Below are 18533 nucleotides of genomic sequence, written 5' to 3'. Positions count from 1 at the left end.
CATGATATTTTGATGTATAAATTGAGTGAATATGGACTATATGGAGCTGGTTTTAAATGGATAGAAGGTTTTTAGAGAAATAGATCGTATTATGTTGGGAAGAATAATACTTTTTCATTTATTTGGAGATCAGACTTTGGTGTCCTGCAAGGTTCACCGTTGTCTCCATTTCTGTTTAATGTGTTTAAGTTCTTTGGGCACAGTTTTGTATGCATCAGGTCACTGTGGTTGCTCGTACGTAGATGATATATTTGTTTTGATCCCAGTAATATTAGATTTACCAACATTATAAGCATCTATCTCTGATTGCATTGCTTTGATTCACTCTTGGGCTAGCCACCATCTTTTAAAACTCAATGAAGCTAAGACTAAATTGTTATGATGTCTCTTTAGTTTCTTGTAGTGTGACTATAGTCTCTGGAGAACAGTTAAAAGTTCGAAAAATCTTCTAAAGTTCTGAGACTTGTTTTGGGTATTCAACTGATGATGGAACCGTAGATAAACTATTTGAGTAAGAAGTTATTTTTTTTTAAACCACGACAGCTAAGGGCGATAAGATCTTTTTTTTTTTTTTTTTTTACTGAACATTTTTGCATGGTGGTTCAGGCTATTGTTTTGCCTCAGTTGGATTTTTGTAGTGTTTTATATGTTGGATTAAACTCAAGATTAGTTAACAAGTTGCAGTTACTACAAAACGCTGCAGTTAAAACGATCAATGGCTGTTCACACTATGATCATGGTAACACCATTGTTCAGAAGGCTACATTGGTTACCAATCCCTCCTCGGATAGATTTTAAGATTGTTTGTTTGTTTTGCATTGTTTTTAGTATATTACAGGGGAATTGTTCTTCCTTCCTTCCACAGCTAATAGTTTATCCAGCTTTTTGAAGGAATTCCTGTTTCTATTTCTATCTCTTAAGCAAGTTTGTTATAAGAGAATTCATGATGACTCTTTTACTTTTCAAGCCAGTAACCTGGAATTTCATACTTACATAGTAACATAGTAACATAGTAGATGATGGCAGAAAAAGACCTGCACGGTCCATCCAGTCTGCCCAACAAGATAACTCATATTTGCTGCTTTTTGTGTATACCCTACTTTGATTTGTACCTGTGCTCTTCAGGGCACAGACCGTATAAGTCTGCCCAGCACTATCCCCGCCTCACAACCACCTGCCCCTCCTCCCAACCACCAGCTCTGGCACAGACCGTATAAGTCTGCCCAGCACTATTCCCACCTCCCAACCACCAGTCCCGCTGCCCACCACCGGCTCTGGCACAGACCGTACAAGTCTGTCCAGCACTATCCCTGCCTCCCAACCACCAGCCCCGCCTCCCGATCTTGACTAAGCTCCTGAGGATCCATTCCTTCGGCACAGGATTCCTTTATGCTTATCCCACGCATGTTTGAATTCCGTTACCGTTTTCATTTCCACCACCTCCCACGGGAGGGCATTCCAAGCATACACTACTCTCTCCGTGAAAAAATACTTCCTGACATTTTTCTTGAGTCTGCCCCCCTTCAATCTCATTTCATGTCCTCTCGTTCTACCACCTTCCCATCTCCGGAAAAGGTTCGTTTGCGGATTAATACCTTTCAAATATTTGAACGTCTGTATCATATCACCCCTGTTTCTCCTTTCCTCCAGAGTACACATGTTTAGTTCAGCAAGTCTCTCCTTATACGTCTTGTAACACAAATCCCATACTATTCTCGTAGCTTTTCTTTGCACTGCTTCAATTCTTTTTACATCCTTAACAAGATACGGCCTCCAAAACTGAACACAATACTCCAGGTGGGGCCTCACCAACGACTTATACAGGGGCATCAACACCCCCTTTCTTCTGCTGGTCACACCTCTCTCTATACAGCTTAACAACCTTCTAGCTATGGCCACCACCTTGTCACACTGTTTCGTCGCCTTCAAATCCTCAGATACTATCACCCCAAGATCCATCTCTCCGCCCGTACCTATCAGACTCTCCCCGCCTAACACATACGTCTCCCGTGGATTTCTATTCCCTACATGTTCGTTTGTTTTCTAGTTTTCAATCCTTTACAAAATTGTAATTCTTTTATTTGAATGAATAACTTTGCAGGGCCTTCTTGACTTTTATGTTTAAATCGTTTTTTTATTGGTGAACAGAAACATATAATCTCTTAACACAACTATTGACCAACTGTTATCCAACTGTTAACCATCTGTTTTTCCTTTTTCCCCTCCCCCCCCCCCCCCCCCCCCCCCCAGACCGAAACATTCCCTTAATTGACAGTCAATCTCAATAGTCTGTTATATGCTATTGTAAGTTCAAAAGGTAACTTCGTGCTGATGGGGTTAGAGTGTTCCAAAATGGGGTCCACCGCTGCTGAAATTGTATTCCTACTGGCGAGTTGACATCAGACACGCTCATTCTTTCCATACGTACCAACCATAACATACGTGTCCTCCACTGTTGAAGAGTCGGGCCTCTTATCGATAACCACTCTGTTAGTATAACTTGTTTGCCCACAATAATTGCTCGTTGAACAAATGATGTGAAACCTTTTTCTATGGGGGGGCCCATTGTTAGATGACCAAACAAAAAGGTAGAATTATAAGTCCAACACTGCCTCCAAAGTGAATTTGTATATTTGATGATTTCTTTCCAAAATCTTTCGATTTCTCTGCATTGCCAAAACATATGCCCCAAATTTGCGCCTTCTGCTCTACATTTTGGGCACTCCCCCCAGGGAGAGAGTCCCATATAAAAGGCTCGTTTGGGGGGCACATGCGCTCGCAGCACGAACTTATATTGCAATTCCCAATGCGTAGATTGGTAAGTAGTTCGCCTTATTGACAGCACGTGGGACTTTATCTGGGCTGCATTAATTTCAGTGTGAAGGTCTGTTGCCCATAGTTGTGCCAGACGTAAGTAATCCGGCTCTTCTACTGTATCTTTTATGTGGCGGTGATGGTAAGATAAAGGCACTTTCTGCTGTGCTCCAAGGGAGAACGCCGAGGACAATTCTTCCTGTGCGTCTTCTGCCAAAGACTCCCATGGCAGTGAAGTTACGTAATGTTTCAATTGTTCATAAAAGAATTTTTCATTTTGTTGTATTCCATATTCTGATTGTAGATCAATAAATGTCTTCATACGGCCTTCTCTAGTGATTACTTGCATTAGATATTTTATCCCTCGTCTCTTCCACCTATGAAACACCGCATACAGCTGCCCCGGGGGAAATGCTGCATTGTCACAAATCGGTAAGTATGGGGTCACTTTTGAAGAGAAGTGATGGAGTTTGCAAATCCACTTCCAAACTGCCACTGCACAAGGCATAATCCTTGTCCGTTTCAAAACTCGTGGCATCGGTGTCCCAGCAGAGTGTAAATAATTACTAAAGTGAGTCCCCCTTGTGAGTTCGGGCTCCAATGGAGTATCCGTAAAATTTGTTGTGCCTCGGAACCAATCATTAATTGTCCTCATACCACTAGCAATGTTTAGATACCTTATATTTGTCAGGCCCAGTCCACCATACTCCACTGGTACGCAGAGCATGCTAAATGCGAGACAGGCTTTTTTGCCCCGCCAGAGGAATTTCTGTATCAAAGTCCGCAACTTTCGTTCATGTTTGTTATTAATGTACAATGGCAGCATTTGTAATACATACAGCCACCTGGGAGCTATAATCATATTAAATAAGGCAATGCGGCCTAATAGTGAAAGAGGGAGCCCAGCCCATGCCTTCAGACTAGTTTCTGTCTCTCTCAGAAGCCTATTAATATTTAAATCATACATGCTATTAATGTCTGCCGGAACCACCACTCCCAAATACTTTATATGGTCTCTTGTTTGTTGAAAAGGTAACCTATCCCCCCAGTCTTTCCCTTCATCTGCTCCAATTCCCATCGCTATTGACTTGGACACATTTAATTTAAACCCAGAAAGTTTCCCGTACTGTGTAATTTTGTCTAATAGCTCTTTTACAGACCGCCCTGGATCCGTCAAGGTCAGCAGCAGATCATCTGCGTATGCCAGCACTTTGATACACCGAGTTCCTATGAAAACGCCTCTAATTTTATCTTCCTCTCTAAGTGCACACAATAGAGGCTCTAAAGATAATACAAAGAGCAGTGGCGAGAGGGGGCAGCCCTGCCTGGTACCTTTTTCTATTTTGAACTCTTTTTCTCGGAGCCCATTAACTAGCACTCTTGCCGTTGGATGGGAGTATAAGGATTTAAGTGCTTGTAAATACCATCCTGAGAATCCCATTTGACCCAATACATTAAATAGGTAATCCCATCTGACCTGGTCAAATGCTTTTTCTGCATCTAATGCAACCACCAATGCTGGCCACCTTTCCTCCGAGCAAGTTGCCATAGCCAGTAATAGCCTACGTACGTTTTGCGTCGCTTGTCTTTGCCGCACGAATCCTACCTGCTCTGGGCCTATTAAGTTAGGTAAAATGTCTGCCAATCTGTTAGCTAATATTTTAGCAAGTAATTTTATGTCTACATTCAGTAACGATATTGGCCGGTAGGATTCCACTCTATCCATTTCCTTCCCAGGCTTAGGGATCAACGTGATCAGAGCCTCATTAGCATACTTGGGAAAATGACCCCGATTAATCACCTCTTCATAGTATTCTAGTAAAGCCACTAATGCACTGGGGGGGAGCAATTTGTAGTATTCCCCTGTAAACCCGTCAGGGCCGGGTGCCGAACGGAGTTTATGTGATTTGATGGCTTGTTGTAATTCAGGCATAGTCAGTGGGGCATTTAGTTTTTCGAGTTCTATGTCTGCTAACTTGGGTAAGTTCAGTCCCTCTAGGAATCTTTGTGTTTGTTGTGGTAGCGACTGTGTATTAGCTTCATATAGGTTTGAAAAGTATTCAGTAAACATTTGTCCGATACGTTCTCTAGAGCTGGTGATTGTCCCCTGCGTTTCCCGCAAAACTGGTATCGCCCTGGACCCCCCCCAATTCCTGATAATCCGTGCCAAGAGGGCTCCTGATTTGTTCCCAAATCTGTGTAACCTGTATTTATAATAAAGAGATGACCGCGTTGCTCGTTCGTGCAGTAAGGTGTTCAGTGTTGTTTGTATAATTTTTAGCTCATCTAGTGTTGTCTGGTTAGGTTTGTTTGTGTATCTCCTTTTTGCCCTCTGTAATTTTTGTTCTAACTGCAAGATACTCGCCAATCTTGTTTTTTTTCTCCTACTGCAATAGGCGATAACTTCCCCTCTTAAGACTGCTTTTGAGGCGGCCCAGAATAGACTAATTTTACTACGGGCATATTCATTATTATTCTTTTCATAATCTTCCCATTTTTTGCATAGAAATGTCTTAAAGTGTGGGTCGTTACACAAAAACGTTGGGAATCTCCAACCCCCACCTCCCTGTTTATCTGTGGGTATTTCTAGGTCTATCCAAATTAAAGAGTGGTCCGATATCTCCTCCGGACCCACCTCTGCTGCTATAATCATAGGGAAAAGTGATCTCTCTACCATTGTGTGGTCTAATCGCGCCATCGTGCCATGGGCTCTAGATCTATGGGTATATTCTCGCTCGCCTGGGTGTAATATTCTCCATGCATCAACTAGGTCCAACATTCTTTGGAATATGGAAAACTCTTTGTTCCTCTGCCCTAAGTAGTAAGATGATGACGAACTTGTAGTGTCCTGTTGTGGGTCTGAGACTAGATTGAAATCTCCCACCACTATTATTTTTGTTATTTTATACTGTAAACATCTGTTAGCCAGCCCACTGAGAAATCCAGGGATATGTTCATTTGGGCCGTATAAGTTTACTAATATGAATTCAATCCCTTGGAGCCAGATTTTCACGGCAAGATATCTGTCCTGTTTGCCTTGCTCTAGTACCTCTACAATGCATGGTATTCTTTTCCTAATTAGGATAGCTAGGCCTCCCCCCCGTCCCTGCGCTGCGACTGAGTGGCACTCTCCTACCCAGCTTCTACACAATTTTGAATGTTCTTTGTCGTTCAATCGCGTTTCTTGCAAGCAGGCCACATCTGCCCTATGCCTGTTTAAGGCCTGCAATATTTTCGCTCTTTTTATGGGGTTGCCAATGCCCCCCACATTCCATGATATTATCCGGGCTGGCATACTGTAATCCTCTCACTTTCACTCAGAGGGTCCAGCGCGGTCCGTTTCAAAATGGGCTTCTTTAATGTAAAGCTTTCCCATTGGTCCCTCCATGCCCCGATTCTTCCCCTTAAACCATCCATTTTTGTCTGCCACATAGTCATCCATAGCATACCTAGACTTTCAAAACTACAGGGAATTCCTCTTTCCCCCCCCCCCCCCCCAACTTTCTCTTCCTCTCCAATTAACCCTTTCCCCCCCCCTTGCTATTAAGGGGGAGAATTACACAATCCCGTTTTGTGCCTGGGGCCCCCACCCCACCTGTAAGCTGTAATGATAACCTTCACATTAGTAATTGTGCATATAATCACATCAAACCTTCCAATAGTTCACTTACTCTTTGGACCCAGAACCACATTATAAGGATTCCATGATATTATGGTCTACCAGAAACTTTTTAGCTTCAGACTCCGAGTTAAATGTCTGCCATGTGTCTTTTATCATGATTCTGAGTCTCGCTGGGTATTGCACTGCAAAACGGATCTTCTTCGCTACCAGAGTTGTGCACAACGGATGGTATTGTCTCCTCCGCTCCTGTACGTCCGCCGAGAAATCTTGGAAAATCAGAATGTTTCTCCCATTGTGCTTAAGTGAGTCTCTTTTAAGTTTAAAACCTTGCAAGATTTCGATTTTGTGCCTATAGTTTAGGATCTTCGCCACAACAACACGTGGCCTATTTTGAGTCTCTTGTTTCCGGCCTACCCGGTGGGCCCTTTCAATTACCAGCGCGCCCATTGTATCTGTTAAGGCAAGTTCTTTAGAGAGCCAATTTTCCAGCCATACTTCTAAGTTGCGCTCAGGGAGGGATTCCTCCAATCCTACAATACGGATATTATTTCTTCGGGCGCGATTTTCGAGATCCTCGATCTTATTCTCCTGTTCAGCGATTTGCCGTTTTATTGTAGTGATATCTGGGGCATAGCCCTGCGAATCATCTTCCAATGCAGATATCCGGACCTCTGCATCCGCCACCCGTGTTTGTAGCCCGTCAAGTTGTGAGTTAATGCCTTCAAGTTTGCGGTCTAACGCCGCCCATTTAGGCTCCCAGGCCTTTGCGATGGCTGCAGTTAATTGATCTAATTGTACCTCAGTAAATTCTTTTGCCGCCACCGCCATGTCGTCGGCCATCTTGGGCTCTTCTCCATTCAGTTTTATTTTTTCTTTTTTAGCGGAGCGTTGTGCCATTCCGGCCGGATTAGTCCTCAGATATCTGTCCATATACGATTAAATTCCCAGCAAGCGAAGAAAAAACAGTGTTAATTTCTGGTGTTATATTTAATGGTGAGATGGGGGCTCCGGAGCTCTTGCTAGCTGCTGCCGCTTAGCTCATGGCACCACCGGAAGTCCCCTTCTTGACTTTTAAGTGTATGTTCTGAATTTATGTAACCTGCTTAGATTCTGTATTGAGATTAGCAGGATATAAATACCCTGAGTAGAATAGATTTAAAGCCAGATTTCTCATGTGGGCACCTGCCATGTCATAAACCAGCTCTAGCATATTTACATTCCAAAAACTGAAATTCTGATCAATAAACCTTTTATTGTCTGTTCGTGTTGGTCCCAATCTCTAGTTTCTGCTTACCTCTGTCTTCTCTTAACTGTCCTGCCAGGGTCTCCTTGTCCATTTGGCACTTCTTTTCTCTCCATGTCCACCATCCATCTTCCCTCTGTATCTCTATGCACCCTACCCAGCATCACCTCTGTGTCCTTGCCCCTATCTTGCTGTCATATAGAACATTTCCCCCCTGTGTCTCTAGTCTTGCCTTGTCCAACATAACTCCTCTTCTGTGTCCCTATACTCATCGCCCCCTCCCAACAATACCTGCATCTCTCTCCCTCCTGTCCTCCATCAGCTTATCAGCTTTTCCCTCTTTCTGCCCCCCCAGGGGTCCAGCAAGTGTTCCTGTCTCTTCCATCAGTCCTGTTCCATCTCCCCTGTGGAGGTTCAGCACCTTTTTCCATACCATTCTGGAATCTCTTTCTCTCTCCCCTACATCCTGACATTCTTTCTCTCTTTCTCAAAGTTGCCAACGCTGTGGTTTTCCTGCAGAATGGGGCAGTTTTTTAAAGTTTGGGTGTTTTTTTGGCATCCACACGGCCCACGGTTCGTTATGGCTCTGTCTTCTATTGGTCAAATTTGGCGCCGAAATGAGGCTTGGTGCATCTCAAGCCTCATTCCAGCTCCAAATTTGACCAATAGCAGAGGTGGATGATGAGGTTATCAGTTGATGAGTGTGCAAACAGTGACCACATGGGATTTCTGGAGGAGGTGGCGGCGGCGGCGACGACAGTAGTGCTGCACAGCAACCCACAGGCACACAGGTGAGGCAGTGACTATGGGGGAGGACCCCCCCCCCAAGCTCCTCACGTAGCTTGTTGGGCTCCTTTTGTGCACAGATTGGGCTGTAAAACTTTTCGTCATCTGGCAAGTCTACTCTTTCTCCCCACTATTCTGCCATCTCTTTCTCTCTTCCACCATCACCACTATTCTGGCATCTCTTTCTCCCTCCCTCCCCCCCCCCCCCCATTATTCTGGCATTCTTTCCTTTCACCTCCCCCTAACATTTTTCCCTTTCTTTCCCCTGTGCTCCAGCTGCCCAGTCACTATCTCCCACTTGACTGGTTCCCATGGTGTGCTGAACTTGCTTGAGGCTGCCCCTGCCAGTAGCGCTGAACAGACACCACTTCTGGCTAGCGCAGAGGCCTGCCTTCAGCCGCTCCTGCCTCTGATGCTACTTCTGGTTTCGGGAGGCAGGAGCTGTAGAAGAATGGCCCACGTTGGCTGGAAGCAGCATGTGTTCAGCGCTACCTGTGATGGCCTCAAGCAAGTTTGACAGACCACGGGAGCCAGGAAAGTGAGAGATGCTGGCTTGGGAGCAGGGGAATGAAAGGGAGGGAGTATCAGAGGGAGGTGAGAGGCAAGGATGCCAGGATGTGGTGCTGGGAGAGTGAAAGAGGTGGCGTTCCTAGCCTGGATGGCACCCAGGGTGGATCGCCGATGCGCCCCCCCCCCCCCCAGTGAAATGACACCCCCCTCAGGTGCACGCCGCTGGGGGGGGGGGGGGTGCCGCGGTGCGCTTGTGGGCTCCAACTTCGCTCGTTCGCTGTAGCTCCCTCTGCCCCGGAACAGGAAGTAACCTGTTCCGGGGCAGAGAGAGCTGCAGCGAACAAATGAAGTTAGTGAAGTCGGAGCCCACAGGCGTGCGCCGCGGCACCCCCCAGCGGCGTGCACCCGGGGCGGACCGCCGTGACCGTCCCCCCTTGGTACGCCACGTGGGGGTAGAAAAGAGATAGGGGCCTGGAAAGAGGAAGAGAGAAAGGCAATCCATGCGTTCAAGTAGTTATGCATATCACTTTTCATATCTGCAATGCAAAAAGCGGCAAGGTGGAAATGTAGAGCTGCTGCCTTCACCCTTTTCTCTTAAGCTGTGGCCTGATTGAAACTTGCCACGCCACCAGTCAAGAAATATGGCCTGACCAGAACCTGTTCATTGTTATTTCTACCTAGGGTTACCATATGGCTCCAGAAAAAGGAGGACGGACGGATTGAGCCAGCCGGGTTTAAAGCAATGGAAGTAAAACCTGGCTGGCTCAATTGGAAGTAAAACCCGGCTGGCTCAATCAGTCTTCCTTTTTCTGGAGCCATAGGGTAACCCTATTTCTACCTGCTAATTTTAGTTTACTGTTGATACTATTATTTTTTTTCTCTTGTTCCTTTTTTAAAACTTAACTGCTGTAACAACACATGAAACTGTCGTGCCAATAAAGCTATTTGAATCTTGAAAACCACTGAGGAGTGTAAGGTTTCGATCACACATCCTGTTTCGAGAAGGGTGCAATGAGGATAATCTCCCTGTGTCACCCTGAAGCAAGCACGTGCGGTTTGCTGCACGGGCGGTGGGATTTTCCTAGCCGGCCTTATGCAACACCAAAACACAGCAAGCAGGAAGCTGCGTTTCCATTTCCTCTCTCTTGAATGCTTAGATTTACAATTATAAATCGTCCGAGAAGGGAGCAGCTGTCACAACTGGAGGGAGCTGTTTACAGCACTTGGGACAAACTCCGGCCAGCACCACTTTCTGACGGCTCTTAGTTGCAAGTTCATTGTCCTTTTGTAAGTAAATCAGTTGCAATGTGTTTTTCTTAACCTGTGCAGGTTTTTTTTTTCAGGTTAATTATTGAAGGTTCCTGGCTTATTGTACATAAGAATAGCCATACCGGGGCAGACCAATGCCATTAGTATCGTGCTTCCATCAATGGCCAATCCAGGGGTCCGGGTTAAGACGAGGATCCTAATCCCAAATAGTAACAAGATGATGATTGGACCCCTCAGTGCAATCAGTAGCTTGCAACATCTGTTTCCCCAGTTGTAGTAGTAAAACTAAGTACACTGGAGATTTCAGAAAGGGTTTCTTCCGTGTGGGAACTGCTTTGTTAAGATTCCTCCATCCTGCACCGATCTGTACCTTTATGGGGAGGAGGGTGCATAGGGCTTAGTAAACCAGGCTCATTGGGGAAAGTGCTTAGTATACTGTATATGGCCCGTTTTCTTTTCGTTCCAGTATCTGTTAGAAAATTTGCACTCCAGAGTTGTATGCATGAAAAAGTGCTATATAAATCTTTCTGGAATCACCCTATAGTTGATCTGCTTTAGGTTTATAGCACTGTGGTTTACAATATTGAAACAGCCTGTGCCTGCTTTCTGTATTTACTTATAAATATCTAGGAGCCACACATCCAGTAAAAAGTTAAAAATAAACAAACAAAATCATTCTGTATAGTAGAAATGCCACAAATAATTTGTGTGCTGAAGTTGTCTGCTGATTGTAGTGGAATGTGGATTAATCAGTGCAAACTATCCGGTAAAAGCATGGCTAAATGACACAAAAGAAAACACAATGAAAGGAAACATCCCTAGTTAATAATATTATTGTAACACTGTAATTTACTCAGTCCTGCACAAGATGACTCGTGATTGTAATGCACATATCCCAAAGAGATCACAAGGTGTATATGAGTTCATACAGTTATACAGCCAGTAGTGAATATGGTAATGTATCTCAAGTCTCCAGCTGTACAATTCTGTACTGCAACCATTGCAGTCTCCCCTACTTATTTGACTTGCAACAAATGAAAAAGTTGGGTGTAAACTGCAGTTGTTGTTAAAAACTATTAGGATGAGAACATGACCTTATACTAACTAGTTTCTTTATATGGCCACATAAAATTAAAATTGGGATTTCCCCATTTTGTGTCTCAGTGGAAGCAGTGCATAGTACATCTGGGTGTTTACAAATACAGTAATTAGTTCTTGAAATAACAAAGGACTTCTGTTTTGCAAAACATTCATGTTTAAGTCTGGTAAAACACCCTGTATTGCTTTGTGTGCATATTTTCACTTGTACATTTTTTTTTCTAGTGCTAGTTTTTTGTGTAAAAATAAGTACTTTAGGAAAAGCTTGCATAATTACAGAATTTGATAGACTGAGCTGATGGGTCCTTTGAAGGTATATAAGCGATATATTCTAATTTAAATGCAGTGGCGTACCTAGGGTAGTTGACACCCGGGGCCCGGTCATTTTTTAACACCCCCCCCCCCCCAAAAATCCAGTACTAGGCATACCGAGAATACAAAACACTCACGACCTATAGAGCAATTCTACCATACCATAAGCAGTCATTTCTACGAGTCACACAAGGAAAAGGAAAGCATCTTAAACACTACAGTGAGCACTAGAACATCAATTCACCTATTGTAAAACGAAAACAGACAGATTAGTACAGTCAATGCCAACCGAAAGCCATGTCTTTTTCACAAATAGATACACCCTAATCCACTATAGAATAAGTAATCATAAACTTTCTATTTAGACAAAAATTAAACTGAACCCCCGATGCCAGACTCTGCATACAATGCAACACCACAGAAACAGAAAATGTCCTCTAGTACTGTGCAAAGTATAAAGACAGCAGATGTAAATTTGAAAAAACTAACAAATACCAATCACCACTTTACAAATTAACAAATATAAATAAAACAAATAATATCATTTTATTGGACTAATACATTTAGCTTCCAGAGGCCAAAATCTCCTTCCTCAGGTCAGTACAGTATAGTGCTGTTACAGTATCTTATCCTGACCTGAGGAAGGGGGTTTTGTTCTCTGAAAGTTAAGTCAAAATGTATTAAAATTAGTCCAATAAAAAGATTACCTTATTTACATGTTCTATTTGTAAACAACACAGCTACAATACTATATCCTAAAGCAAAATAATAAAAATATATATTTACAGTTTGTTGTCTCTGGTTTCTGCTTTTCTCATCTTCTTTTCACTGTCTTCCTTCCATCCAGGATCTGTCTTTGCTCTCTCTCTGCCATCCAGTGTCTGCCCTCTCTAATGTCCCTTCCATCACTGTCTGCCCTCTCTCTCCCTTCCAGCCACCATTTGCCCCAGTCTGCCCTCTTTCTCTCTCCACCATCTGCCCTTTCTCTCTGCCCCTTCAATCCGTCTGCCCTCCCTCTCCCATCCATCCATCCATCCATCCAGGGTCTGCCCTCCCTCACGCTCCCCACTTCCATCCAGGGTTTGTTGTCCCCAGCCCTTTTCTCCCATCAGTCCTGAGCTTCAGCCCCCAGCCACTTCTCCCTGTCCCCTTTTCAGCCCCTAGTTTCAACCCCAGCCCTTTTCTCTCACCAGTCCTGAGCTTCAGCCCCAGCCACTTCTCCCTGTCCCCTTTAAAGCCCCCAGTTTCAGCCCCTGCCCCGTTTCAGCCCACAGTTCCAGCACTAACCCCCTTATCCCAAATACCCTCCTTTTCAGCCCCCAGTTCCAGCCCCCTTCATCCACCACATGCTTTGCATCCCCCCTTTTCAGCCCCAGACCCATTCTCCCACCTGCCCCAGGCATGGACCCATTCTCCCTCCTGCCCCCTTGTCAGACCCCAGTTCCAGCTTCAGACCCCTTCTCCCCTCTGAGCTTCCCCCACCCCTCCCCAATTCCCTTTTCCCTTCTCCCCTTTGAGCTCCCCCACCTCCTTCTCCCATCTGAGCCCCCCCCCCCCCTCCGTGGAGAGCGACAGAGCCCTCTTCTCCTGCCACCACCCTGCGTTTTTTTTTTAATCCATGCAGCGACGCAGGCAGCGCCTCTTGTCTGCCCTGCTGTGTGCTGTGAAAAAAGAAAATCGCTTCGCTGGCGTCGGGCCGGCCTTCTCTCGCTATGTCCCGCCCTCGAGGAAATAGGAAGTTACCTCAAAAGTGGGCGGGACATAGCGAGAGAAGGCCGGCCCAACGCCAGCGAAGCGATTTTTTTTTTTCATAGCACACAGCAGGGCAGACACGAGGCGCTGCCTGCGTCGCTCGCTGAATGGATTAAAAAAAAAACGCAGGGTGGTGGCAGGAGACGACGGAGCACCGCCCCCCCCCCTTGGTACGCCACTGTTTAAATGGTGATTTTTTTTTCCATAGTTGTGTTAGAACAAACATTTTAAATGAGATTTAATTATTCAGGAAAGAGGTGAACTATTCAGATTGCTTTGCTTTTAAAAGGGTGATTAGGAAAAAATGTGCACCCCAATGCAGTAAGCAGTTAAGTGCATATTTTCTCCCACATTCTATATATGGCGCTGAGATTTGCCTGACAAAATCTGGGTGCTCACCCAAGATGTGCACAGAAATTAATTGGCTAATGAGCCAATGAACGCCAATAATTGGATGCTAGCAACCAATTATTGAAGTTAATTGGAACCCATTAAATCTTTTGCGCACATCTAGCTGTGCGCTATTCTATAAGGCATGGTGTCTAACTCTACAAGCACGTAACTCAAAAGGAGGCATGGTCATGGGCCTGTCAGGGACATTCTGAAAAGTTATGTGGTTTGTTATAGAATACTGATTCTGTGTGCCTAACTTCGGCGGCAGTATTTATGTCCAGTTTCAGCAGGCGTAATTCTGGCGCCCAAAGTTAAGTGCGGGAATCGACACTAAGCACAATTCTATAAAGGGTTATTAGCATGTTTTTTTTTCTGCCACTGAATTTTAAGCACCATTTCCATTATGTAGCCTCCCACTATTCTAGAACCCGTATGATAGTTGTGTTGAGCAACCAGCAGGTGGAGATAGAGAAAACTGAGGTGAGACATATTTCTCTTGACATTCAGTCCATATCCTCAGTATTTTCAATCTTCAGCAGGTGGATGGACACACTTTTCAGCCTTTGGTTCTGAGTGCTTTGCTCCTGGTCCAGTTGGCCAACTGGTCCCCAGTTGAGCTTTGTAGCTTGAATCTGCAGAGTCATATCTGGAGGTTTTCAGATCCCTCTAACTGTGGTGCCCTGCGAATTTACTTTTTCTCTCCCTTCACCTCTCCCCTGTTTCCTGTGGAGCTCTCCTTTTCCAATACAACCTTTAAAAAAAAGGTTTGCTGGAGAGCGTGGAACAGAGTATCAGTCATGAGCCTTTCTCATCTGTGGTAAAACTTGAGACTGTGAGCTTGGGGGGAGCAGCTGGCAATGATAAGTCCAACTAAAGTTGACTCAGAACCACTTGGAGGGCTGCAAGTCCCAGAGGCCCGCCTGAGGTTTTTGAGGTGTTTAGTCGGTGTGAAGTAATGGGTCAAATAATGACTGTCACCTTGCATGGTGCTTCCTGCATGTCTCTTGTTTTCTACAAGTTGTCCAGAAATGAGAGAGGACCACATATCTGGTTAATGACAGGTTAGCAAGTTGTTTAAGGTTGTTGTGTTTATTCTACATGAGTTCTCCTTACTGCTTGTCTATGAGGAGCTGGACTGAATGCCAAGAGAGATGTGTCTCAGCTCAGTTTTCAGGCCCAGATGCACAAAGGTCCCCGTAAAGAATCTCTCTCAGTGCCAAACTTAGACAGCTGTGTGCGTGCTGGAACACTATTCAACACATACCATTTTTGCAGTACTGTTGTTTATGCACAGAGTGGCATTCCATCCTGTGCATGGATGTGTGCACATGCTACTTCAGATGCCAATACAGGATTTTTGGAAATACCATAGTCCTATATTTTATTTATTTATTTATTTTGTAGCATTTGTATCCCACATTTTCCCACCAATTTGCAGGCTCAATGTGGCTTACATTTGCCGTAATGGCGGTTGCCATTTCCGGGTAACAGAATTACAAATGGTGTTGTGTTAAGGTGCATACATACATGGTAGCATAGATGGAACATAACATACATGGGACAAATCATGGAATATGTGTATACCATGTGCATACAGACTTGGTAAAGAAGAGTACATTATGGTATTACATGAAGATTCCTGAGTAGTAAGTTGGATTGTAACATATATTAGGTCATCGACTGAAGGAGATACTATGTCCTTAGAGTAACAGATCTCCCCTTCACCTACTCCTCTTCAGTGAAGCCAGTAAAAGTTGTGAGTCGGGCATGTTTGTGGTTAAAAAAAAAAAAAAGGAGCAGGCATAAAATTCTCACTAGCAGATACTACAGAATGAGATAACCATTTTACTCCTCCCTAGACCTTGAGCTAAAATTCCAGTGTTAGAAAACCCTGCACAGCCTTTGGACCGACTCTGCATCTCTCTTCATCCACACTGAATAGCTGATATCTTCATTAACTGTCAGTTTGGTGTCGGGGTTAGGGCTGTCGTGCCTGAATAGAGGTGTTGTGGGTTCGATTCCCACTGTGGGGGGTTGTGGTAACTGTGAGTTGAGGTGTATTGTTAATAATTTGTGTAGTGGGCTTTGGCTCTAGGAAACTGGGTTCAATACTCACTAGGGCTCTGTTTTCTAGTGGCCCCTGTAATTAGCCCCTTTACCTTGCCTCTGATACCCTCTAAAGAGATTTGTGATGGAGAAGGTATATGCAGAAATTGTACTTTCCTGTGGCTCATTGATTCTAGGGGTATGATTCTTGCTTTGCGTGCAAGAGGTCCTGGATTCAACTCCCAGACAAGCCTGTTGCTACTAACTGGGTTTCTGCCAGGTACTTGTGACCTGGATTGGCCACTGTTGGAAGTAGGATTCTGGGCTAGATGAACCATTGGTCTGACCCAGTATGACTATTCTTATGGGACATAAATGAACCATGCGCTAATGTCTACCTGGGGCTTTGCGTACTGTTACTTTATATTCAAAACTCATATTTGCATACAGGCTCCTACAAAATTGTGTGCAAAAGTCTAGAAAGATACAGAATAGAATTCTGTGTGGAAAGCAGTGAGAGTAGATGCATGAATTAACCTTGCTTTCTTTGGTTCTTTTAAGGTATGTTACTCTTTTCTACAGTCTTCCAATTACTTGGTATGGCAGAAGCAGTGCTGATTGATCTGTGCAACCTAACAGGAAACTTGAAAAATGACTGCATTCAAAAATTCCTCCCATTTTTGAAGGATATTGTTGAAAAAAATACCAGTAATGGTGCTTCTTGTGTTTTCATGATGTGTTGCCAAACTCCCTGCAGTGAGAGGAGCAATATAGAAGGTGCACCACTGGATTCAATCTGCAAGCAGCAAGTTCTCGGGAAGGACTGCGAGGTTGTGAGTAACTCGAGCATGGCAGCAGTCTTCTACACTATCAAACAAAAACTCGATGAAAAGAACTTAAGCTTAATAAAAATGATTGTGCCACTGAAAAGGAAAGCCTTCATAAAGGCATATGTTGACTGCCTGTTTACTACGTTGTACCAGTTTGAGTTTGAAGTGTTGAGGGAAGTCTGGGAAGGAGAGAGCTTGCAGCAATCTTTTGGCGATCATCATGACCTACATATTTTAAATCAGGAACAATTATTGGACATCCAGACAGACATTCAGAGGTTCCTGGGGAGCCTTGAAAGTCTACGAGGGACGCCAACTATACTCAAGTCATACTTGATTCCAGGTAAAATGAAAAACAGTTATTCTATTGTTGACTGTAAAAAAGATAAATTGAGTGTTATGTGTAAAATAACTTTTGACACTGTCGATCACAGCATACTTCTCGATACCCTGTCCTCACTTGGATTCCAGGGCTCTGTCCTTTCCTGGTTCTCTTCCTACCTCTCCCTCCGCACCTTTAGTGTTCACTCTGGTGGATCCTCTTCTACTTCTATCCCTCTGCCTGTCGGCGTACCTCAGGGTTCTGTTCTTGGTCCCCTCCTCTTTTCTATCTACACTTCTTCCCTTGGTTCATTAATCTCATCCCATGGCTTTTCCTACCATCTCTATGCTGATGACTCCCAAATCTACCTTTCTACCCCTGATATCTCACCTTGCATCCAAACCAAAGTTTCAGCGTGCTTGTCTGACATTGCTGCCTGGATGTCTCAACGCCACCTGAAATTAAATATGACCAAAACCGAGCTTCTCATTTTCCCCCCCCCCAAACCCACCTCCCCGCTCCCCCCATTTTCTATTTCTGTTGATGGCTCTCTCATTCTCCCTGTCTCCTCAGCTCGAAACCTTGGGGTCATCTTTGACTCTTCTCTCTCCTTCTCTGCTCATATCCAGCAGACCGCCAAGACCTGTCGTTTCTTTCTTTACAACATCCGTAAAATCCGCCCCTTTCTTTCCGAGTACTCTACCAAAACCCTCATCCACACCCTTGTCACCTCTCGTTTAGACTACTGCAATCTGCTTCTTGCTGGCCTCCCACTTAGTCACCTCTCCCCTCTCCAGTCGGTTCAAAACTCTGCTGCCCGTCTCATCTTCCGCCAGGGTCGCTTTACTCATACTACCCCTCTCCTCAAGACCCTTCACTGGCTCCCTATCCGTTTTCGCATCCTGTTCAAACTTCTTCTACTAACCTATAAATGTATTCACTCTGCTGCTCCCCAGTATCTCTCCACACTCGTCCTTCCCTACACCCCTTCCCGTACACTCCGCTCCATGGATAAATCCTTCTTATATGTTCCCTTCTCCACTACTGCCAACTCCAGACTTCGCGCCTTCTGTCTCGCTGCACCCTACGCCTGGAATAAACTTCCTGAGCCCCTACGTCTTGCCCCATCCTTGGCCACCTTTAAATCTAGACTGAAAGCCCACCTCTTTAACATTGCTTTTGACTCGTAACCACTTGTAACCACTCGCCTCCACCTACCCTCCTCTCTTCCTTCCCGTTCACATTAATTGATTTGATTTGCTTACTTTATTTATTTTTTGTCTATTAGATTGTAAGCTCTTTGAGCAGGGACTGTCTTTCTTCTATGTTTGTGCAGCGCTGCGTATGCCTTGTAGCGCTATAGAAATGCTAAATAGTAGTAGTAGTAGTAGTAGTAACTTCCCACTGATGCTGGATCTCAAGCAGGCCAGTGTCATGAGTTAGCCAGTGGTTTCCAACACAGTCCTTGAAGCCCAGCTAAACAGGTCTGGTTTTCTGCATCATTACTCTGACTATAGATATTTGCATACACAAAAC

The 18533-nt window shown here is 44.5% G+C and overlaps 1 protein-coding gene across 3 annotated transcripts in view; it reads left to right on the top strand.

Annotated features, from left to right (window-relative positions):
* Positions 1-9764: 9764 nt before the first annotated feature.
* Positions 9765-18533, top strand: part of LACC1 (laccase domain containing 1) — a 33992-nt gene continuing 25223 nt past the window's right edge. The window contains exons 1-2 of one of the 3 annotated variants that reach the window (XM_030199423.1): positions 9765-10262; positions 16428-17018. In XM_030199423.1, the coding sequence (XP_030055283.1) occupies positions 16445-17018 (574 nt within the window). In that variant the 5' untranslated portion in view covers positions 9765-10262; positions 16428-16444. Of the gene's footprint in view, positions 10263-16406; positions 17019-18533 lie in introns of those variants that run through there. The other 2 variants (XM_030199422.1, XM_030199424.1) reach the window with 2 other exon arrangements.

Source organism: Microcaecilia unicolor, chromosome 4 (genome assembly GCF_901765095.1).
Source record: "Microcaecilia unicolor chromosome 4, aMicUni1.1, whole genome shotgun sequence".
NCBI classification, from domain to species: Eukaryota; Metazoa; Chordata; class Amphibia; order Gymnophiona; family Siphonopidae; genus Microcaecilia; species Microcaecilia unicolor.
Note: the sequence above shows the minus strand (reverse complement) of the source record. Positions and strands in the feature narration are given on the sequence as shown.